The sequence below is a fragment of the Suricata suricatta genome, chromosome 5 (assembly GCF_006229205.1).
Source record: "Suricata suricatta isolate VVHF042 chromosome 5, meerkat_22Aug2017_6uvM2_HiC, whole genome shotgun sequence".
Classification (NCBI taxonomy): Eukaryota; Metazoa; Chordata; class Mammalia; order Carnivora; family Herpestidae; genus Suricata; species Suricata suricatta.
Genome location: NC_043704.1, coordinates 26,995,509 through 27,019,825, shown reverse-complemented (window position 1 = coordinate 27,019,825; position 24,317 = coordinate 26,995,509). Strand labels below are relative to the sequence as shown.

The following is a 24,317-nucleotide window of genomic DNA, read 5'->3' as shown; positions in this document are numbered from 1 at the left end:
GTGAGCCGAAACCAAGAGTCAGACGCTTAACTGACTGAGCCAAATAAATATTTATTTATTTATTTATTTATTTATTTATTTATTTATTTAGTGTAAGCCCTGTGCCCATTGTAGAGCTTGAACTCATGACCAGAGGTTAAGAGCGTATGCTGTATGCTCTACTGACTGAGCCAGCCAGGCACCACTAATTTAATAAAAATTTAGAATTAAGCCTTGGTGGAAAACATGTCAAAATTCATTAGCATGTACCCCAGCAGCAAGAGTTCCCAGTGTGTCTGTGGCTCTGTGACAAGTTTGAATTAACGTGTTCATGAGCTGGTATGAGATGACTGACCTTTTAGAGACTGTAGTTAAGTTCAGTTTTAAACATCTCCTTGGATATAGAATACTCTCTACTCATAGAAACTGGTACGGCACACTTGATATTCCTGCTGCTCTTAAAGGAAATTGTATCAAATGAGATGCTGTTAATATTGGCATTCCATTTCTACAAAGGCACGAACTACAAACTGGGGACCGCTGTGTTTGGACCTCCTCACTCTGGTCCCCAATCACAGCCTGTTCTCTTGCACAGCTGGGCTGTGCTCAGCATGCTACCAGCCCAACAGCAGATTCCTAGTCCATGTGCTTGTTTCTTTCTCCAGATTTTACCAGAAGTTTGAGTATCACTACTCCTGATCAGATGATTGAAAAGGCCAAAGGGGAAACTGCTTATTTGCCATGCAAATTTACCCTTAGTCCAGAAGACCAGGGACCACTGGACATTGAGTGGCTGCTGTCACCAGCTGATAATCAGAAGGTGGATCAAGTGGTAAGTTTGCTAAGTGCTTGCTCACCCAGCAGAAGTCTGTGGAACCTGTCTGAGTGTCCATCACTATGCTGATCACACCCATGGGGGTGGGGAAGGGGGAACTATGAAGGAAGCCCCGGACTTCTCTAGCTTGTGGTATGGCAGAGGAAGACAGTCATTCCGGTGGAAAGTGAGGACACGTGTCATGGAGTGCTGTGGATACCAAGTGGCCTAAGATTTCTTAGAGAAGAAGGCTTTGAGGAAGGAACATTCTGAAAATCTGGGGTTGGAAATGTGAGCCGTGGCATGGTGGGGGGAGCGTGTGGAGCAGGCATGATGCATGGCCGGAGTGTGCACACCGTGCGTGGGGACAGCGAGGAAACTAGACTTGGTGAAGAATTGATTGGGATTCAGTATTTTGTTTGTATTCTTTTTGGAATTCAGTGTTTTTGTTTTTTTGGGTTTTTTTTTTTTTTATGTTTACATTTTGAGAGGGAGACAGCACAAACAGGAGAGGGGCAGAGGCAGGGGGAGACACAGAATCCGAGGCAGGCTCCAGGCTTTGAGCACAGAGCCAGGTGTGGGGCTAGTACTCACAGACCGCGAGATCATGACCTAAGCCAAAGTCGGGTGCTTAACCAACTGAGCCACCCAGGTGCCACTGTAGAAGTATTTTTAATTATAAAGTATTAAGAGCCTACTGCAGAAAACCTAGAAAGCCAGAAATGGCACAAAGGAGGGAAATCACCCAATAATCTCATCTCCAAATACATATCTCATACTTTGCCTTTTAATAGTATCAAAATATTTCACCTAACTTAGAAGGATGTTGCATATTAGCCTTGCCGGACACATTTAATTTTGTTTATTCATTTAATTCTTTTTTAATATTTTATTAAAGTAATCTCAACTTCCAGAGTGGGATTTGAACTCACAAGCCCAAGATCAGGAGTTTTACAGTCTACTGGGCAAGCCAGCCAGGTGCCCAAGGACACATTTAATTTTTTTGAAAAAACATTTTATTAGACCAGGGAGAGAAAAACAAGTGTAAATATCTAGAGGAATATAGTAACACATACATTTGGAAGAGAAAATTTATTTTTATTTATGGTCCATATAGAAGAAGGGGTTATTAAGCCATTTAATGACTGACTCAGTGCAGTTAGATACTTACTATTTTTGGCAGTTTCAGGCAGTTTTCCCATGATGTATTTGTGAAGGAAGAAATGAATGTCTTTCCCAGATTGTGAATGACAGGGCCACCCCCTCCAAGGACATACCTCTGCCCTGATTCTGCTACTGGAACTTCGTCTCCCTAAGCAGAATAGAGCCTGGCTCATTTTGTCTGCTCAGCCCAGATATCCTGTTCCTCCCTGCCTTGCTCTGCTTTCCTCTCTCTCTCCATGTTGGTGCCAGCACCCTGGACTCGGGCTGCCACCTGAGGGTCTGTGGACTCCTCCCACCCTGAGGCCATCTCCCCTTAGAGCCCATGACTGCTCTTTTGGCTCAGATGAATGAATGGAGAGCGTGAGTCTTCGGTGCCTCTGGCTTAGGACTCAGGTGTGAGGCTGTGTGACAAGGTACATGTAGAGACCAAGAAGCACAGTATACCCTGTAGCCAGCCTTGTGCGTCCCTTTGTAGAAGGAGGACCCAGAGTCTTCTGTACTGAGTGAGAGGCATAGCTTTGTCGCCTACAGACTTTTGAGACAAGTATGAGAATAGAGACTGCATTCAAGTGTCCGTTGCTGGGTTTAGAAACCTAGCCTCTAACCTAAAATACAGTAAAATCAAACCAAAAGATAGGTAAAAGAGTTAGGGAAAGATTGATGCAGAAGAGGATGCTGATAGAGAATTTCAGCTACAGTATATGTTAGCTGAGCCATTATTTAATTAAACTAAGTAGTCACTGTGGCAGGGGACTGGGCTGGAGAAGTTTCCATCCTTGTTTCCTGTGTGATTTTAGTCCATAAACAGTTAACCATGCACTTACTATGTGCTGGACAGTGTTGTAAATACTTCAATTATATATACTTATTTAAACCTTAAAACAACACCCTAAATGAGAGTTATTATACACGTGAGGAAGAGAAATGGACGCCCAGAGATTTGTGTCCAGGGGTACACAGCTAGCAACAGAGCTGTTGGGGTTTGAACTCAGGTCGATCTCATTCCCCTGCACTGTTCTATCCTTTACACTTTGCTGTACTGCTTCCCATGTTTCTTAAGCCTCTATCCTCATGTGTGAAATAGGAATAAGTACACCTACCTCTCAGGATTGTGATGAGAATTCACCAAAATATTGTATGATTAAGGATTTTGTAAGCTTAAAGTCAGTACCAAGTCAGTAAATGTACCAAGTCAAATGGATCTGGTTTGTATCTTAGCCTGTGACTTTGCAAAAACTGAACTGAGAGCCACTGCTTTCCTCAGCTTCAAGGTTAAATGTGGACAGGGGCACCACCCTGGCAGGGTTGTGAAGAGGAATCAAAATTGTCTGGTGAATGTCAGTTCTCCGTTTCATAACCACTATTTGTAATACTGTTTTTGTGGGAAAATAGAGTTGACAAAATAACAAATGGTGAGGACACCTTGTCAGACTTTCCTCAGAGGACTACTAAGGTGCATTGGTAGCAAAGTGAGGGATTGAATGCAGTAGATTGAATAAGGGAGTCAGTAGTTAAATACAGGGGAAGACAGGACAGCCTCATTTGAAGAGTTCACAGTGTTGATATTGACAAGTCCGTGTGAAAAGTAGATGCAGCAAAGACAGAGGTGACTTGTGTTCATAGACGAAGTCAGCTGTGGACCTTTCAGTTGCTGCTTTTATTTACTTACCAGACTGATACTGAGTGCTTCCTAGATGCAGACAGTTACTATGTAAGTTAAGACATCTAGTGGGTACGGAGTGGGGTTAGCGTGGCTATCACACAGGGGATGTAATAATACAGAAGAGAACCCGAATCCGTGCCATCAAGAAATTCTTACACATGACACTGTTTCTGATTACACTGCCCATAGTGAACATCTCAGATAAAAGTTAGTTAACATGCTAGATGTAGACTGTAGTCATGGTCTCTGATTATTATTTGAGTTTAGTGCTGCTGCTCTTTGACCATTGGGTCTCAGATGACCAGAGTTAAGGATTCATTAGTGAGTGTGAAAATTATACAGTATATTAAATTAATTTTGGTGATGGAGATGACTTGTAGTTCCCTTCCAAGCCAAGTTTAACACAGAATTTATTTTCCCTCTAAATCTAGCCTTTAGTTATTTCCATAAATTTTGTAACAATGGCTCAGTAACCTCAGTGGAATTAGAAAGGGGTCTTTGCTTTTAGCCTCAGAAGAATCATTGAAAGGTCCTGTTAACCTGGGCACATGTGTCTCAAGAGGTTTATTTTATGACTTTATCTTTTAGAGTCTAGAACCCTCAAGTGCCTCTGACTTAGTATTAAGACAAAAAATATTATGTGTTTTTCTTGTCACACAAAACAACAGGTATGTTACCGCAAGCCTTTTTTGGGAAATGGTGGTATTTACCTGATTTTATATGTTCGGTGATACACTGCAGCCTCAGACAGCTGGACAATAGAGTGTGTAGGAGTCCACACGTCTGTGTTCTTGCACAGACCGCTCACTAAACCGCTTTCTTATGTAGAGTTATTTAGTCTTGTGAATTTGTCTTTATTGGGATATAAGGGATGGGTTGGGAAATGTACATTCTCAGCTTCTTGGGACAGCTTCTGGAGCCTTTTTTTTTTTTTTTTTTTCTTGGAGCTGCTGTTCTTGCCTCCAGCAGCTTCCTCAGGTCCACTGCTGAGTGACTCCTGGTTTCTCCCTTTAAAATGAAAGTGTGTGCCCATATTCAAGGATCATATTGCTCTCTTTTCTTTTTTAAGATTTTATTTATTTTTTATTTCGAGAGGGAAACACAGAATCCGAAGCAGGTTCCAGGCTCTGAGCTGTCAGTACGGAGCCCGACCCAGGGCTTGAATTCACAGACTGTGAGATCATGACCTGAGTCGAAGTCGGACGCTTAACCATTTTAAGTGATCTCTACACCCACCATGGGGCTCGAACTTCTAACCCTGAGATCAAGAGTCACATGTTTCACTGACTGAGCCAGCCAGGCACCCTGTGATCTGTTGTTTTAATGTGATTTCAGTAATTGTAATACTGATAATACTGTGTTTTCATTCTTTTTTTGGATTTATAGAAAGTACCATGGCATATCCAGAGCTCCTGTAATGATACAGAGGATTGGTTTGCTTATTTATTTTTCCCCCTGCCTTATTTTGGTTTTCTTTCAGATTATTTTATATTCTGGAGACAAAATCTATGATGACTACTATCAAGATCTGAAAGGACGAGTACATTTTACAAGTAATGATCTCAAATCTGGCGATGCATCAATAAATGTGACAAATTTACAGTTGTCAGATATTGGCACATATCAGTGCAAAGTGAAAAAAGCTCCTGGTGTTGGAAATAAGAAGATTCAGCTGAAAGTTCTCGGTAAGTTACTTGTATTGATGGTACTTGTTAACAGGGTAGGACAACCTGGTTCTATGGGAGCATTTGAAGGAGTTCGAATGTCCTCGGATAACATAAAACATAAAGCTAGCCTCCTGTTTTGGATTAAAAAAATAAGAGTGACCAGCTTCTTTGTAGAATTCATAAATGACTTTAAAGGTAAATGAAGCAGTTTTGTGACATGAAAAAAGAAGCCAGGCATTAGGAGATCCTGTGGTTTGGTTTTGTTTTGTATTACTCTCAGATTTGCCTTGAAACTGAAATAGAATCTCTTCATTTCCTGGACCTCAGCCTACCTTTTGGAAACATAAAAGGATTTAATTATCCTTAAATCTCTATCCTTTTCCATTCAGTTCAGAAGTACTTGTTATGGGCACATTAAGCATTTTTTAAAACTACGTAACTCAATGAGTGAGATTTCTATGATGAATAATTGGAGTCTTTGGAGCAGAGAGGATGAAATATAGTAGAAGGTTGGGATAAGGTCCTTATTCATCAGATAATCATTTACCCTCCCTAAGCATCACTGTTTTTCAGCCTAAAAGTAAAGGGATTAGATAGGTTATCGCTAGGATGTCTTGTTGTCATCTCCATGACAGTTAAGAAGGAGATAAGTAAACTGTCAAAGACTGCAATGTTTATTTTTCTCTAGAGTCTGTGGTTGTACACAAACACTCTTAATTCCTTCAAATCTAGGAACTGAAAGGTTGTTGTTTGTAAATACACATTTAAAGTCTTACTGCGTAGACTTTACACAAAAGTACAAGAGCTACTTGTAGAAAAACACAACTGTCTAGGTCTGTTTTGTGACAGGAAACTCCCTTTTTTTGTGACCTTGGGTTACCCTTGGAGACCCACTTTGTGTAGGAATTTCGGATTGCTAGGACTGCCTAGCATGACTCCTGGAAATAACTAATCAAGGCAGTTCTCTCCCACATCCGTGTTCCTTCTGTTTTAGAGAACTGATCGGTGTTGGGGGGGTGGGGATGGAAAATTGATGTGTTGGATTCCAGACTCATTTTAGAACATCACTCTTAGGAATGACTATCAGAGCAGGTAGAGACTAGGAATAGAATGTGGAGGTCTGCACTCCAGTGGCAACTTCAGGGGTGTGGTGGTTGGTTTGGGGGTCTTCTACTGGCTGCCCTGTTGAGTGCACACAAGGGCCCTGCCTGGTAAAAGGCGTTTTATCCTAAATGGCACCTATGGTAATTCTAGCTTTCTATGTCTACATTTAGGGAACATGGAATTACCTTTCTTTTTCATAAATGTGAAGGCAGGAAGAAGTTTAATAATTTGTCTAGACTTTTACCCCAGACTCAGGTATATTTAAGATTATAACTGTTTATCTTCTTTTAACACTGCTTTCCAGGAAGCACTGTGTTAAGATATATATGGAATTTTAATTGGTCCATGATGTACCAGTCAGACTATACCTGTTACCAGAATTATTTGTTGTGGACCCTGAGGTGGGCAGGCACAGCCGGAAGAATGCTGTTGGCACACATTTCCCGGAGCGGTGTGAATAAGCACAGTGTGTGTGAGTGTGTATGTTCCCGTCAGACCAGGTTCTGCCCTGGATTTGCAGTGCCTGACTAAGGAGTCATTACAGCAAAAGGCAGCTCATATCCTAAAAGGCAGCTGGGTTTTAATAATGGTTGGCACGTAATGTGACTAAGCACATTCGTGACAGCAGCCATGACTGCCATGCAGGAACCTCACAGGCCAGCATCTTACACCTCAGGATGGATAGGTGAGAAGCGTTGACACAGTAACCCCTTTGTCAGCTCTGGAGAGGATCGCCTTGGTCAAGCTGTGGATCCAGACGAGAGAGGGAGAGGGGTCAAGGCGAAGGGAAAAGGAGAAAGGGATGTGATTGCTGAAGGGCAGTGGGGATTAGAGAGGGTGTATTAGAGCTGGAGGGGAATTTCCTGTAGCTCTCTCTTTCATCTTTTCAAATGAGTCATGGCTGCTGCTGGGAGAAACTGTCAGAATTTTCTCTTGAAAGTGAGCGTCGGTTGGGTGGGGGACGGTGCCTGGCTGGCTCAGTCAGAAGAGCATGTGGCTCTTGATCCTTGGGGTCATGAGTTTGAGTCCCATGTTGGGTGTAGAGATTAAATAAATGTAAAAAAAAAAAAAAAAGTGAGAGTTGGATGGAAGCTTATCTGTTAGCTTTACCTGAAGAATCTGCTTGGATAGTCTGGAAGAAGGATAAAATGAAGTGCCCTCTTGGGACCAGATGGAGTGTTAGTTCAGTGGGGCCTAGGTCACTTGAAGGCTTGATTAATACCTTGATTTTCTTGTGGGGAATCCCGGAGAAGATGCCACCATGGTATTCACAGAGTAACAAGAATTTGTCTGTTGAGCCCTATGTGCTCTGTGGACAGGGACTGAGATGTCTGTTAGTTGCCTGGGTGTGAGGGGTGACGTGTTACTATAGTTTGCCCCGCTGACGGGCCCTGCCCAGCCCTTTCAGATACACCAGAATTCCTGCGTATGTAGCTCAGTAACAAAGAGAATTGATGGAGGGTTAGTATGGTGGTCACACATCACTAGCACCTTCTCCTGGACCTCTGAAAGGGCATAGTGTTGAGACTTTTGGGTATAAACAGACTGGGTTGTCTTGAAGAGTGATAACAGTCGTTCCCTGGATGCATACGGTGCCACAGCATGTGGGGTAGCTCACTGGCCTTGAGGGGCCTGAGGGATTTGCAATCCACTGGTAAAAGGCAGGGCATTTTTTTCCCACTTTTTATTTTGAAATAATTTTAGTTTTATAGAAAAGTTTCTCCACTAGAAAATGTTCTCTCTGTAATTAAAAAAAAATATATATATAGATATATCTTGGGACCTACTTTGAGACTATAAATATTTTATTTCTCAAATTTTCGCCCATTGAATTCTATGTGTGATTTTGCCAGGACTTAGGGTATTTTTGTTGTTGTTAATTAATTAACCCATCTATTATAGGCTAGTGGTGTTTCAAATGGTGAAGCTGGTCTATTGGTCTTTCTTTTTGTTTCTTTTTTTTTTTTAGTGTTTAGTTTTGAGAGAGAGAGGGAGAGAGAGGGAGTATGTGAGCAGGGGAGGGCCAGAGAGGGAGGGAAAGAGAATCCCAAGCAGGCTTTATGCTATCAGTGCAGAGCCCGATGTGGGGCTTGAACTCATGAACCATGAAATTATGACCTAAGCCAAAATCAAGACTCGGACACTCAACTGACTGAGCGACCCAGGCACCCCTGGTCTCCTAGTCTCTGAAGGCCTTTAGTCTTGTGATGGCAAACTTCACTGTGACAGCAGAAGTGGTGGTGTATGCCCGGTTATCCCAGGTACTATTTCCATGTGGGAACCACAGGGCCTGGTCCCCACAGCTCGCCCTTTCATCTTGGTTTTGCCACAGAGAGAGCAAGTATACTTGGCGTGCTGGCTTATTTCCCATATTTAGAAAATTCTGACCTTCTTGTGTTTAGCCATGTCACCGCAAATTAGTTCTGAGCCTAGAAAGCAGGGTATTTTGAACCAAGCAAAAATAGGCTTCCTGGCTGAATGATAAGATAAATTATACCCTGTCCCATATAGGGATTTAGAGTTTTCTTCCTGGAGACTGCTGTGGGCCACTAGCATGGACGGGTGATGATGATGCACGTATGGAGTACTATTTTATCTTTCTTTCAGTATGGCCATGTGCTGTGGATTACGAATTCTCTTCTTGTGGTATGGTGGTTGGGGTTGGCATGTAAAAGACTCGACACTTTCTCCTCCCAGTGGGAAGCAGGTGGGCCACTCCAGAGTGACACTCAGAAACCAGTGTTGGTGATGTCTTGTTCTGTTGTAGAGTATGGATCTCAAGCTCTGTGGGACATTGGATTTTCTTAATAGTCACTTTAAGTAGCTGCCCACTATCGGATATGTTGATTTATGGGAAAGGGATATTTTCAGGAGAAAAGATGAAGATTACAGTTAGGATACTGGGTACTAGTAGATATTTGGTGTACAAAACACTGCTTTAATATCGGTCAGAAAAATAAAAATAAAATCGGATTTAAGGATTATTAAGCCATGTGTGAAGTGAGATCATGATTGACAACCATAGTTAAAGATGTTCCCCAACGATCTTGTGGGCCAACTTTGGAAAACAGTTTGCCTGTTTCTTATTGAGTTAAACATGGATTTACCAGGTATGACCCAGAAATTACCAAGAAAAAAGAGAACATGTATCGGTATTAACGTAGTATTCAAGCAGCATTTACAATAGCACAAAACTGTAAAACCCGTTTACATTTTTATAGTAGTGAAAGAGTAAATGCCCTTCCAGGACTGAAAGAATAAAAAGGAGCTCAGGCTAAAAAATAAAATTAAAAAAAAAAAGCAAAAAATGGTCTTGCTATTTCTCAGGCTGGGAAGACAGATGCAGATAAAAGCTCAAGGCTGTGGGGCAAGAGTAAATTGGGAACCACTGTAGCCTGCCCAGTGAGGCCCCGCACTTTGCACTACTCCTGTTTTCCTGGAGAACTCCCTTGCTAAATGGCCCTCTCTCCAGTTTAATCCCTGGTCTTCTTAATCCTGCCTCAGAAACAGCATCTGATTCAGAACAGGTACACACCTCTGTCAGACCGTCCTCAGAATCTTTCATAATCCCTCCTCTCTTGCCCAGTGTCATCCTATGGCTTCTCTTAGTGCCTTCTGTGTGGGTCAGTCACCCTCCTGGAACAGACACTTTTCCTGTTCCATTTAGCTGTTTGAGGTTTAGGACTGGCCCTAAAACTGGAAACAGTGTTCATTAGAAGATGAATGGATAAGCAAATTTATACGTTATTGTTCATCAAAAGAGTATAGGTCAGCATTGAAAAAGAATGAACTACTAATATATACCACATGGATCAGCTTCAAAAGCCTTACAGTGAATAAAAGGAGCAAGACAGAAGGTAAATGTGTATCGTTTCCTTTGTATGACTCTAGAAGAAGCAGAATGAATCTATATATGGTAGAAATCTGATGAGTGGCTGCCTGGGGCTGGGGTTGTGGCATGAGATCTCAACAGGAGGGAACTTGCCTGGGAGAGGATTGGAGCCATTCTTAATGTAGTTCATTAAACATGATCATCCCACAAGATTCAGTTATGTTGATTTTATCTTATGTATATTGCACTGTAGTAAATTTCAACTGATGAGTTTGAAATCTAAGGTGTTAATCCCGTGTTCAGAGTGAGTTGAAAGCAGTGGGTTTAGCAGCTCCTCTAAACGGTTACACAGAGAGACCTGGAATAGAACCTTGGCTTTACCTTTTTATAACACTGCTCTCTGGATGGTTCCGGGTTAATGTAAATGCAGAGTGTTAGTTGGTTCTGGCTTTGCTAAGCACATTTGCCCCTATTATCAGCATTGTTTATTAGAAACCCCGTGATGGGTGAGGTGGCGCCACTGAGAGATGACACGGCAGATTCTCCCAGTGGGCCACCTGCCTGTCACGTGGCGCTGAAGACTAGGTGGTGGGGGGGAGGGAAGCAGACGTTTCCTGGGATCTGAAGTGGGTACAGTTCACAGCGTCCTCTTTTTTCAGATGTGCCCCTTGGAAAGGAGGGGCACAGAGCTACCACCTGGGATGCCCGAGCTCATTCTTGCCTGCTCTGTGTTGGATAAAGCTGAGGAAAGTGGTGTTGATAACCTAGTATAGTCTTTGAGTCTTGACACCTCTGAACTCAGGACCACATGAACAGGAGTCTGTGGTTATGTGACACGCTGTGTGTTTAATCCTTGTAAATGTGCATTCTTTTCTTTCCCACGAAGTTACAGTTTCTTCTTTTCTCAGTTAAGCCTTCAGGTACAAGATGTTATGTTGATGGATCAGAAGAAATTGGAAGTGACTTTAAACTAAAATGTGAACCAAAAGAAGGTTCACTTCCATTACAATACCAATGGCAAAAATTGTCCAACTCACAGAAACTGCCCGCCTCATTGTTAGCAGGTACTGGGGATTTTACAGTTTGTACTATGTGCCATTGATTTGTACTTAAGTCTGGTAGGGCTCTGTGTGTATGTGTATATATTTTTTAATTCCCAAATACCTTCGCTTTTCTGTCTAGAACATTTAGGATTCCATGAGAATTACTTAATGTTTTATAATGACAACTCAGTGGCATATAATGTTAATGAAAATATTTTTATAGTGATTTCAGTGCTTAGGATATTATAGTTAGTTTGGTGTGTGTGTGTGTGTGTGTGTGTGTGTGTATTTTGAGAGAGAGTATAAGCCAGAGAAAGGGCAGAGAGGGAGAGAGAGAATCCTAAGCAGGATCCTCTCTGTCAGTGCGGAGCCATACACGGGGCTCAATCCCATGAACTGTGAGATCATGACCTGAACTGAAAGCAAGAGTTGAATGATTATTTGACTTGAACTTGGTACCCTGAGATCAAGAGTTGCATGCTCTGCCAACTGAGTCAGTCAGGTGCCCCAATATTTTTTATAATCATCATGGCTCTGCTTCAGCTGTACTGGGCTAAGGGAGTCATAGTTACTGTCACTAGTGATGCAAACGAACTGGCGGGACAATTGCAGTTGGTCCTTGAACAACACAGGTTTGAACTGTGCATCCATTTATATGTGGACTTTTTTACAGTAGCGTACTGTATATGTATTTTCCTAGTAAAAGTTTCTAGCTTATTTATTGTAAGATTATAGTGTATAATACATGTAACCTAGAAAACGTGTTAAGCGACTGTTTATATTACTGTAGGGCTTCCAGTCAAGGGTAGGCTAATTATGGTTACATTTTGGAGGAGTCAAAAGTTATACCCTGATCTTCAGCTGTGCAGTGGATCAGAACACTTCACACCCCCAAGCCCCTTGTCCAAGAGTCAACTGTGTTTGCTTTCTGGAGACATACACATGTCTCCCTGGCAATTTATTCTGTCTCCGGGTTCAGTTTGTCTCCTCACTTTACCTGGATTGTCAAGCTTCATAAGGGTTTGCCTTTACTAAAAAGTTAGCAATACGATACTGTAAAAATGGGTTTTGCCACACATACACCCTCTCTTCCCCCCCCCCCATAGAAATGGCCTCATCTGTTATATCTGTGAAAAATGCCACCACGGAGTACTCTGGCACGTACAGCTGCACGGTCACAAACAGAGTGGGCTCTGATCAGTGCCTGCTGCGCCTAGATGTCGTTCCCCGTAAGTACCTTCCTGTCTCTTGTGATGTTTTTTCCCGGGCTCCTTACAGAGCTTCCTTTGGTTCCGTCGGCAAGTGTGTATGTAGGGCAAGGGGATGCCAGCTTTTAGCAGAGCACTCTGTGGCTCAGTTAATTAGCTGTTCTAAGTCATGAGGAGGGAAAAAATCCACTATGTTAGTAAAATCTTCATTATTATGACATTAAGAAGGTAAGAGTTGTCAAATCTACTCTTGGGCCATATTTTGCCATTATAAGTACAAGCTATTTAGAATAATCATATATGCCCACCCAGATAACTGTGCATATGAAAATCTTCTAGTTTTGTTTTATAATTTTTATGCTTGGAATAGATTACATAGTTGAGAAGAAAGTTCTTTTGGTGGATTTTCCCAGTGGACCAAAAACTAATTAATTTGTCTCTTCAAGTTAGTATATACAGTGAATTCAGTCTGTCACTCTATATCCTTACCTTCAACATGGCTAGAGATAGATTTTTGTTACTATTAATTATTTTCTTATTAACCTCTTGTTCTAGCTTCAAACAGAGCTGGGACAATTGCAGGAGCTGTCGTGGGGACTTTGCTTGCTCTCGTGCTCATTGGCTTTATCGTCTTTTGCTGTCGTAAAAAGCGCAGAGAAGAAAAATATGAAAAGGAAGTTCATCATGATATCAGGTAATTAAGTGACACAAGAGTTCAGTGATAAACACTAAGTTTATTCAGTCTCCAAAGCATGGATTCTCTTAACCTTCTGAAGCATCGACCACTGTAAGAACTCAGTAAAAGCTGTAGCTCTTCCTCTCAATACATTTGATTTTAAAATGTATTTTAAAAAGGCTTTTTACTTTCTATTTCGAGTATGCAGAATCCACCAACCTCCATTGTGTCCTGCCTTCTGCCCCAGTTTTGAATCCTATTGTAAGGGCTGCTGCAAAATACTTACCTCAAGACTACCTTCTCCCAGTAAAGTGCAAGCATGAAGCTTTCAAAAAAATGGAGCAGATAGTGAGGTTTGAAAAGAAAGACCCAAGATTATCAAGTGTTTTTTAACATTCTAAACCAGTAGATCGTAACTAGAAGGGCACATTGCATTATAGAACTTAAAAAAAAAATAACAACATATGACCTAAATAACATCCAGGAAATAAATTGACATTTTGATTGGTCTAGCATGGGGTCTGGGCACTTGTATTTTTCTTTTTCTTTTTTTCTTTTTATTTCTCTCTCTCCCTCTCCCTCCCTCCCTCACTTCCTTCCTCCTCCCTTCTCTCCTTTCCTTACTTCCTCCCCTTCCCTCCCTCCCTCCCTTCCTTCCTGTCTTTTCTTTCTTTCTATCTGTCTGCCTTCCTGTCTGTCTTTCTTTACATCCACACCCAGCTTGATCCCATGACCATGAGAGCATGACCTGAGCTGAAATCAAGAGTCTGATGCCACCCAGGCGCCCCTGGGCACTTGCATTTTTAAACTGCACCAGAGGTAACTCAAATATATTCTGTCAGTGCTTGGTGTTAAAATTCTTATGCCTACCTACATGCTTGGCTTTTGCAAATTTAAATCTGCTAAGTTTTCAGCTAAGGTCTTAGATAAGTAACTTTCATAACAAAAAAGCTTTTTTTTCATTCTTTCCTTCTTTTGGTGTGTGGAAATACTTCTGTGTTAGTGCTTTATCAACTACAATGTGCTGCCTGACTCTAACTAGACTCTGTTGATCAGTGATAGTAGAGTATGAAGACACTTAAGGTTTGTTCCTTGTATGACAACAATATAGAAGCATAAATTTTGTACAAATTGCATTTTCTGTGGAGGTAAACACTCTGTAAATGATAGATTTTAGACAAACACACAATTCATGGCATTGTACGTTACTGTGCTTGCTTTGTTTGTGTCACACACACTTTGAGGCTTAGAGGATCTTTTCTCACCCCTGTTTTTCAGAGCTTATATGACTGTCGGGTTTTAGAAGCTTGTTCTTTGAACTTGTATTGGGATCTTTGCTTTCTAGGGAAGACGTGCCTCCTCCGAAGAGCCGCACGTCCACTGCCAGAAGCTACATCGGCAGCCATCACTCATCCCTGGGATCCATGTCTCCTTCCAACATGGAAGGCTATTCCAAGCCTCAGTATAACCAAGTACCGAGTGAAGACTTTGAACGCCCTCCTCAGAGCCCGACTCTCCCACCTGCCAAGGTAGCGGCCCCTAATCTGAGTAGGATGGGAGCGGTGCCCGTGATGATCCCAGCGCAGAGCAAGGACGGCTCCATAGTGTAGAGCCGCTGTGCGCTCACCCAGGCGTTTCCTCTCTCTGTCCTTCTCCTCGGATGGGAAAGCCAGGTCCATTTCAAATTCTGCTGTCAGCCTCAGAATAGATCAAGAAGTTAACCAGAAACAGAATTATACTTTAAAAAGTTTTGTTTGGAAAAAAAAACCAAAAGTTTCATGTGGTTATTGAAACAGCAAAGACACTGAAGTCAGTAAGGACAAATTCACCATCTGTAAAAAAAAATTTCCTTTAAGAGATTGATTTGATAGACTTCAAAATATCAATACTTAAGATACAGCACTTTGAATATGAAGTCATAGGTGAAGAAATTGGTAAACTTACATGCACTCTGAGTTGATACTTGAATCATCTGAAAATGGTACTTACTATTTTCTGCCATTATTTTTAGATTGCCGTTCACAGTTTATGATCAGGCAGTCCCCTCCAAATTGGTGAAGAAACATTCATGGCAAAAATATTTATAATACATTTATGTTCGTTCTTTTTATAGCTTCTTAGGAAAGTCATTTAAATATGAGTTTGAAATCTATAACAGAAAACACTACAGTTTTCTAGAAATTGCTACTTTTACTTCAGAATCATTCATAAACCTTGTCTGTGAAATGACTTCTTAACTGTTCAGTTGATAGACTGCCATAGGCAACAGGGACACAGTAAGCGCTCTTTATGCTGAAAGAAAGGAGCACGTCTCTGATTCGTTTAGGACATTTGCAGTGGCACTCTGTAGGGGGCAGCAGCGGGGGTGGGCATTGTTGATGGGTGATCCGAAGCCTTGAGGCCTATGGTGGTCTTCAGAACAATGACCAGCCAGCGTCAGGATGGAATAATTTGCAGTTCCCAACTAAATACTAGCCCTTGACATATTTTTCTAACAAGAAAAAGTATGGCTCATTTATTATTTGACAGTTACAGTTTGAAATTCCCTGATTATTGGTTCCAAATTTAAAAGTTTTTTTTCCCCTGGTTGGTTCAGTGTTTTTTGGGGAGGGGAGAGGTTTGTGGTTGGTACTGCATATTGTATGTTCTAGAAACCTGTAATCCTAAATTTACACACCTGACTTGAGTCCCTGGAGGATGTTTTCTTTTTAGACTCAGAAGATGAAATACATTTTAAGCTAGTAAGTGTCCTGTCAGCTCTGTACTTCAGACCTGGAAGGGCGCGTAGCTGCTCCGGTGTGGCCAGTGTGTCTGTAGTTGCAGAAAATCAAGGTGAGCTTTGAAAAGAATGAGTCTTAGTTTTGTGAAAGTGATTTATTCTTAAAGAAGGAAAAAAAAAACACAAGAAATGAAATGAAAAGGAGTAAAAGGTAAACTCCTGACTGCCAAATGTGTTAAATACTGTGGTAGTAGAAGAGAGTGAGTTTCTTGTATTTCCCTTAAGATTGTGAGGGAGTGTGGATATAGTCAAATGAGCCAACAGTTTTCTTTTATAGTAAATAAGGTTTGCAATAAATTATGTCACTAGCTCTAAAACCTTTTCCCTAGATTTTGGTAGGGAGTTGGTTTCTGTTGATATCTTTGGGTGCTGTGGTGGTAAATGCTACATTATAAATTAATGTTGGTATGAATTTGAGATTAGGCAAAGTACTGTGTATACTTTTTAATGGTGAACTTACGCTGAATGTCTGTGTAATGGATTAGTGTATAGTTTTATATATTTGGAAGCATTTTTTAAGTAGGTTTTTAACTCTACATAATATTGCTTTTATACCTGTGTTAACATTTTCATCTGTGCCTTTGGGTAGTTTAATTTTTATTATGAATTTCTGGTGCCTATGAGCTAGCTATCACCTGAAAGGTGCTTAGAGGTGAAGGTACTGTTCCTAAAAACACATCACTGTGACACCTTTCTCTTTTCATACTTTGAATCTTGCCTCCTCCTCTTCTCTGTTCTTTTTGGATGCAACCTAACTGACATTGTTATTCATAAAGATTTAAAAATTTTAACATCCCCAACACTCTTTGTGTTTATGATTTTATAACAGTAGCTATTTTTGAATGCCAGATATCTGGCCTGTTTTTATATGATAAAACTTATAGTATAAGAAAAAATAACATCACAAAGTTCAATAATAAAAATAACCTGGTCCTTCCTATTCCCAGTTTTCATACAGTGTCAGTCTAAGTAGGAATTACCATAGCAGGTGGACAGGTAAGACTTTCTAGTCTAGGATTTGGCTGTCACTAAAGTCCATACGACCTACAACCTAAGAATGGAGCTCCTAAAACCTCAATTGCGTGACCTGAAAAGACTTACTAAGTGTAAATAAGTTTCAAGGACAGAATTCAGTTTGAGATTTATTCTCCAGCTGCTCTCATTGTAAATTTCAGTTAATCCAAAAGTCCGATGGCACTGATTGCTTCCCATATAGTTCTCAGTGATAACTCAGTTGAACTAGAGATCAGGTATTTGTTCTTTCCTGTTGGTAATCACCAAGCAGTTCAACCAAAAATTGTAATTCATGCGTTTCCATTAGAAAGCCAGTGTCCGTCAAGTTCGGCACTGCAGCTCTGAAGACAAACAGGGTGATTCCACTGTACACCTGAAAGACTTGACACCTTCTTTTTCAGTTACACAGGATCATTTGAAAAGAAACGAAAGTGTAGAGTATGAGCTCTGTGCTTTAAATATGTAGTGTACTGGTGGTTGTTTTGTTTTGGTTTTTTTTTGGCAATCTTACCAGTATTCCCCTGTTAGAGAATCCCCACAATTCCTTACGGATTACGCTGACCAGTTATTCCAGGTGAATAACTTCTTTAAATTTGGGTCATCTGCCATGGAGCTGTTACAATGGAAACAGAGCCCGAGTATGTCTTGGGGGTTAATTGAAGAAATGCAATTAGATTATGGGTATGAAGAAATAGCTGACTTTTGTTAAAAAGATAAGTTTTTATGATTGAGTTCTGGAAGTTTGGAGCAAGTGAAGGGGCAAGTAAATGTGATTAATATAAAAAGAACTTGCTGCATGAAGTTGGATATCAAATTCTATAATGTATGACTTCTCAAAATAACTGTTTTGTCTTTTTGTGTGCGTGTGGCATGTAAATTGGAGTTCTATGAATGTTTAAAGTTTTTTTTCCTAATCTCTTTTCACTTCCACAGTGTTTGAGGCAGTCAGATGCCTTATTCCAGTGTGAACAGAAAACAAAAATTATGTGGTTAATGCTTTGATGTGTCATATAGGGAGTAGTTGTAGAAAATGTTGGCACAATTTTAACTTTTTAGTGGCTCGTGACATATATATATATATGTACATATATCTTTATAATATTCTTGTGTTTAGTAGCATACATGTTCGGGGCAAGTTTTACTATTTAAATGCCTTTAGATAGTCTTGGAATAGAGGCAACACATTCTGCAGTTGGATTTTTTATTCATTTGCCTGTTTTGACACTAAAAAGGTCTATAACTGAGCACAAATTCTACAGTGTTACAGAAGCAGGGAGAAATAATAAATTCATGAATTGTGGTTCTGTTTATCTTACAGATGTCAGCAAATTATTTGCTTCATCTAATCTCATTATTTAAAAGTATTGAAATTATTATTTTAAATTATTAAAAACCGAGCTTTAAAAAAATACCTTATTTTGTAATTTTAAAAGCATGGTGAATGTCTGTTGGATTTGGCTTTGGTCACGAACACTAAAAGCTCCAATCAAAGAAGAAGTCTGTTTTCTGCTAATTCATTCAATGACACAAGTGTTAAGAGAACCACAATTTATTCACTTATTCTGAATACTAACTGTGAACTTTTGTGATAAATACACCTGTACTACTGAAAAAACGTATTTTGACACTTCACATATGCAAGTAGAGAATTGATAAGTGTCAGTTTCAAAAGTGACTTTGTATTTAAAGTTTCTGGCTTACGTATCCAATGGTGCAGATTTTGAAATTTGTAAGAACAAAATTTGTTTTTAAAAAAACAAAAACTTGCTCTAGTTTTGTGACCTTGTGTACTTTTGAAATAAAATCAAGAAAGCAGTTTTCTGCCTCACGGTGTGGCTTCCTTGTGCCTCTTGAGAAACGTCTATTTTACAAAACTTCAATAATGCTATTCCTCAGGGTTTCCATTTCTCCCCCCTTACATCCTTTATTGAATGGAATACAGATCAGACTGTCCCACTTCGTGAAAACATGTCACACCTATTTCTCCTTCCCCGACCCGTGCATTTATGACAACATACAGCATAACGTACTACGTGGGCTTGAAACCCCCGCAGAGCTCTATGATCAGTTCACAGTTAGAGCATGAACTCAAATTCGAGTACTCCAAGAGTAGCACTGAGGACATACACAGCTAGTTATGATGTAAACCTCCTTTATTTGATTCTAGTCAGTGACTTCAGAGAACAGAAGGAGGTAGTAATACTTCTGTAGGAAGCCCTTGTTAGGAATGTTTTGTTTAGTGTGGGCTTTTTCACTCTTAGCGTTTGTAGCATTTGGGCTGGATGATCCTTTCTGTGTGGTCTGTGCACTGCACTAGGTCGAGCAGCACCCCTGGCCTCTACCCGCTCGATGCCAGTCGCATTTCTTCCTCCTCAAGATGCAACAATCAAAAATGTTCTCCAGACATTGCCACTTATCCACTGGGGTGGGGGACAAAATTGCTTCGGTTGAATACAACTGGTTTATATTAATGTGCAATTTTCTACTCTGAGATTAAAAGATAAAGAGTAAGACAAAAAGATTAAAACACAGGCCTTGTTTTCAGACACACATTTCTACTTATTACTAAATACTTTACTTAGCATCAGTTTCTCCCATTTAAAATGGGAATGCAAATCCCTCACAGTGGATGTTGTGAGAGAAGGAACTGACAGCATAATAATGAGAGTTCTTTGCATTTGTGCCTCCTAGCTGGGATGCTGATAGGGATTTACAGATTTCCAGAGAATCAAGATTGCAATGAAATATCATAAGTGATGCTACTGAGTATAATTTAATGCCTTTAATTTAGACCATATTTAAAAACTTTTTTTAATGTTTTACTTATTTTTGATACAGAAGAGACAGAGCATGAGAGGGGGAGGGTCAGAGAGAGGGAGACACAGAATCTGAAACAAGCTCCAGGCTCTGAGCTAGCTGTCAGCACAGAGCCCGACGTGGGGCTCGAACCCACGAATGTGAGATCTGACCTGAGCCAAAGTCGGATGCTTAACCGACTGAGCCACCCAGGCGCCCCTAATTTAGACCATATTTTAATCTTAATTAGTTAGATCCTATTTCTGGCTAATTAAGCATCAAATGACAAAACTGATAAAATTTTGATAAAGTTGAATATAAAGTAATTTTTTAAAGTTTATTTATTTATTTTGAGAGAGCGCGCGTGCACACACGAGCAAGGAAAAGACCGAGCAGGTGAGAGAGAATTCCAAGTAGGGATTCACTCACAGCTCAGAGCCCGACTCGGGACTCGAACTCATGAACCTTGAGATCATGACCTGAACCAAGATTAAGAGTTGGACGCTTAACTGACTGAGCCACCCATTCACCCCTAAGTAACTTGTTCTTAAAGAGTAGGCTAGTTTTAAGTCTAAGGCATAATCAAATGTAATTTTCTAAATGTAGTAAAGGTAACAGAAAAGATGAAGAAGCCAGTCCTAGGAACTCAAGCTCCATTCTTCTTGCTGGTATTTCTGAAATCTACATCCAATGTGGGTGTGTTGTTTTGTCACTTAAGTGATTTTTCTAGATTTAATAACTTTAGGGGGGAAAGTGCTTTTGCCCTGAAGTGTAATTGTAGGAAGGAAATTTCTAGAGTTAATCGAAGGACCAGGAAATAAGTTTCAGGACAAGGACCTTGATTAGTTTGCTTCTCATTTCACTGCTGAGCTGTGAAAATTCTAACCCCTAAGTCCTTGTCCCCTAATTCACTAAGTCGTAGTGGACTGGTTGTCTTCAAATGTAAATAATGGTCCTATTAATAACCAGGTCTTAACCTTATAATCTTCAGCTGATACAGAAGCTCTCACAAGGTCCACTCCATTTCTCTCTGGGTTGTTCTCTCCACAGCTCCAGGTGTACCTTCACGCAGTAGCCATGCTTAGTAGCTAAGAGGCCCTGGTTTTGGACCTTTGTCCAAACCAGAGAACAGCTGCTCTTGGTTACCTGTCCTGCGAGTGTCAGTGGAATCATTTTTCCTGATATGCACCCCTGCGCCCTGTAAGATAAATTGGGGGGTGCACCTGTCAGTACAGGTCTTGGAGGGCACATCTTTTGCATTCCGAGATGAACATGCGTAACACGCCCTTTTACGAGTTTGAAGCTGATTTGCTCACTTCATCATACTCCGTGCCTACCTCTGACTTGCATATTACTCCGTAAATGCTGAGTGACTTTTTAGAAAGGAAACTATGTAAACACTAGGGGCAAGGTTGCATTGATTTGGTGCGTGTCCTGTGTTCTGCAAGACAGCTGCCCTGGTCTCTTCCAAAAAAGACTGAATCCGGAGAAAAAGTGTGAGTATGTGCGGCGAGAGGAAAGTGCACATTGCTCAAAAAGTTAAATTGGACAAATACGGAATGGGGTGATCTGATTGAATAGGAGCAAAAAAATTTTGTCTCTCAAAAGCAAACCTAATTATTACAGAAACTTGGAAAAGTGGAGAAGTGTTACTTAGAAGTAAACGTGTAAACCCTCCTTAGATTCTGAGTAGTCTGGAGTCAAGTTTGTGACTCTTTTTCTCTCCACAGTTATTTTGATATTTAATGAAATTCCTTGCAAATAACTGGTTTCCAGGCCATGTCATTAATGATAGGATGTTTTTTTCTCAGGCTTCACAAACTTTCAGAAATATTTGAGTACACCTTTAGAGAAGCCAAAAAAACCTTAGATACTTAAATATCATTGCCTAATTGTGATATACTAATTTACCTTGGTATCAGAATTCAGGACAATCAGATAACCAAAACAACATTTCTTAGAAGATTTTAATTTCAAACAAAAAGTGTCAGTTATTTTCAAGTCTTTTTAAATGATTAGTTTTCTGATATGACTAGTCATTTGTAATTAATGTCTATGTATAATTGTATTAGTTTGTTAGGGCTGCCATAGCAAAATGCTACAAACTGGGTGGCTTAGACAAATTTATTGTCTCCAGTCCTGGAGGCTAGATGTCTGAGATCTAGGTGTTGGCAAAATTGGTCCCTTCAGATTGCTGTCGGGGGAGGCTCTGCCCAGGCTGCTCCCTTGGTCTGTAGGCGGCTGTTCCTCTATGGGATTCTGTTTCTGTGTCCTAACTTTCCTTTTTTTTTTTTTTTTTAATAAGGTCACCAGTCACACTGGATTAGGACCCACGCTGATAACCTAATTTTAACGAACTGTAACTTCAAGGACCTTATTTCCAAATAGGGTCATATTCTGAGGTACTGGGGATCAGGGTTACTGCCTAGTTTTGGGGAACACAGTTCAACCTATGTCAATAATGATGATTGGAAATTGTGAGGAACTAATAAAATAGTGAAAGTTGGTGTGGAATACATGCCCGGAGAGTTTCTTTGCTTACTTTTCAGTGGTGTAATAAAAATAGCAGCACATGGGACACCTGGGTGGCTCAGTCAGTTAAGGATCCGACTTTGGCCCAGGTCATAATCTCACGGTTCATGGTTCGAGCCCCGCGTTGGGCTCTGTGCTGTCAGTTTAGAGTGTGCTTCGGATTCTGTGGCTCCCTCTCTCTCTGCTCCCACCCTGCTCATGCTCTCTCTTTTGTCTCTCAAAAATAAGTAAAATGTTAACAAAAATATATCAGCACCTGAATAACTATGCCAACAGCTGTTTTATGGTTGTCTGTCTCCCTCATTCCTACACCAAGAGAATACGATCTGTATTTCAAAACTGGAGTGACTAAATATGCTGTGAACCTCATATCTGGTTGTCAGCTGGAAAAGTAGTTGATGGGATGGTTATGGATTTGGCTTCCCTTATGAATCTTGCTGACAAGATGAAACTATTTCTCGGGGGAGATAGTTTCTAACTTCAGGGAGATATGGAATATATGAAGAGGTGATGGACCACTTTAGAAGGAAAAAAAAGAATCCACCTGATTATGGAAGCAAATCGAGGACCATTGTTCTACAATCACCTATGATCTAGACAAGAGTTGATTAAAACTGTTTGCTTCTAGGTGAATTTTCTTAAAGCACTTAGGTTCATTTCTCTTACTCAAAAGCTTTCCAGGACAACCTCTAACTTGAAGTCCATACTCTAATCTGATTTTAGACTTTCACAGCGGGCCCTCCAGCTACCATACTTAATCTATGCTTACACTTGCATATATATGTGTTTTGTTTTTTAAAGTTTTATATACTTTTTAACAAGTCTTTTCATATTCTATACATTTTTATCTTTTATGTATCTACTTACCTAAAACAACCATATTTGTCTTCAAAACTGTATTGCATATAGTGATACACTGTAACTCTAACCATTCTCCACTTGAGGTCTGTTTAAATCGATCCCGTCTTTCTGATATAATGAGTTAGAAATACAAGCAGGATCTTTGTATGTATATTATTTTGCATATGTATAATTATATCTTTAAGGTAAATGTCTAGAAGAGGAGGTGCTGAGTAAAGAATATTCTGATAGAGGGGCGCCTGGGTAGCTCAGTTGGTTAAGCGTCCGGCGTCAGCTCAGGTCATGATCTCACGGTTCGTGGGTTCAAGCCCCACATCAGACTCTGTGCTGACCACTAGCTCAGAGCCTGGAGCCTGCTTCCAATTCTGTATCTCCCTCTCTCTCTGACTCTCCCCTGATCGCGCTGTCTCTGTCTGTCTCTCAAAGATAAATAAAAAAACATTAAAAAATTAAAAAAAGAATATTCGGATAGCTATTATTAACACCCCTTCTTACAGTAGCTCATCTTACAGTGCACAGGCGTGCTCACCTTCCCCCAAATCCTCACCCGTACTCTTATTCAGCTTTTTGATCTTTCCCAATTTGAGAGGAAAGTTATCTCTGCTTAAAATTCTAGTTTTCACTTGAGCATCTTTTCCTGTGTTTAAAAGCCCTTTGTACTTTTGAGAATGGTGTTCATGTGCTTTGGTCAGTTTTCTTTTGTACTATAGTTTTGCTAATTTGGAGAAGCTCTTAAGTGTTAAGAAAAATTAGCCCTTTGTGCTGCGAAATGAACTTTTTTTCCCCCTTTTTCTTTTTTTAGCCAGGCCACCCTTTCTCTTTCACTCTGATGATGGTCTTAATCCTTTTCTGACCATGTAATTCTAACCCTTCCCAAACTGTCCTCCTGGTGCAATCTGACTTCTCCCTTCTTGAAATTGTACCCTCAGAGGAGGCTGAGGGTCCTCTGTCTTTCCATGTTGGCGATGAAACTTAAGCAGATGTCAGACCTTTCAAAGATGGGACACCTTTACCCAGATCTTCAACACATGGATTCAGTAATCTTTGCTGATGATCAAATTGCAGGCGCTCTGGCTGTGTTCACAACAAGCCATTGTCACATGTACCTCCATCACATTGTGTTTTTTCTTAATTTATCTTTGTTTTTTATTGCTGGTGTTTTGGCTCAGAGCAGTTTTATGGAAT

At 40.4% G+C, this 24,317-nt stretch overlaps 1 protein-coding gene across 2 annotated transcripts in view; it reads left to right on the top strand.

The window, feature by feature from the left end:
- The window catches only part of CXADR (CXADR Ig-like cell adhesion molecule), a 54,515-nt gene that overhangs the window by 22,271 nt on the left and 7,927 nt on the right, over positions 1-24,317 (top strand). The window contains exons 2-7 of one of the 2 annotated variants that reach the window (XM_029939119.1): positions 645-811; positions 5,101-5,305; positions 11,132-11,287; positions 12,373-12,495; positions 13,030-13,168; positions 14,496-14,679. In XM_029939119.1, the coding sequence (XP_029794979.1) occupies positions 645-811; positions 5,101-5,305; positions 11,132-11,287; positions 12,373-12,495; positions 13,030-13,168; positions 14,496-14,679 (974 nt within the window). Of the gene's footprint in view, positions 1-644; positions 812-5,100; positions 5,306-11,131; positions 11,288-12,372; positions 12,496-13,029; positions 13,169-14,495; positions 18,761-24,317 lie in introns of those variants that run through there. The other variant, XM_029939118.1, reaches the window with a different exon arrangement.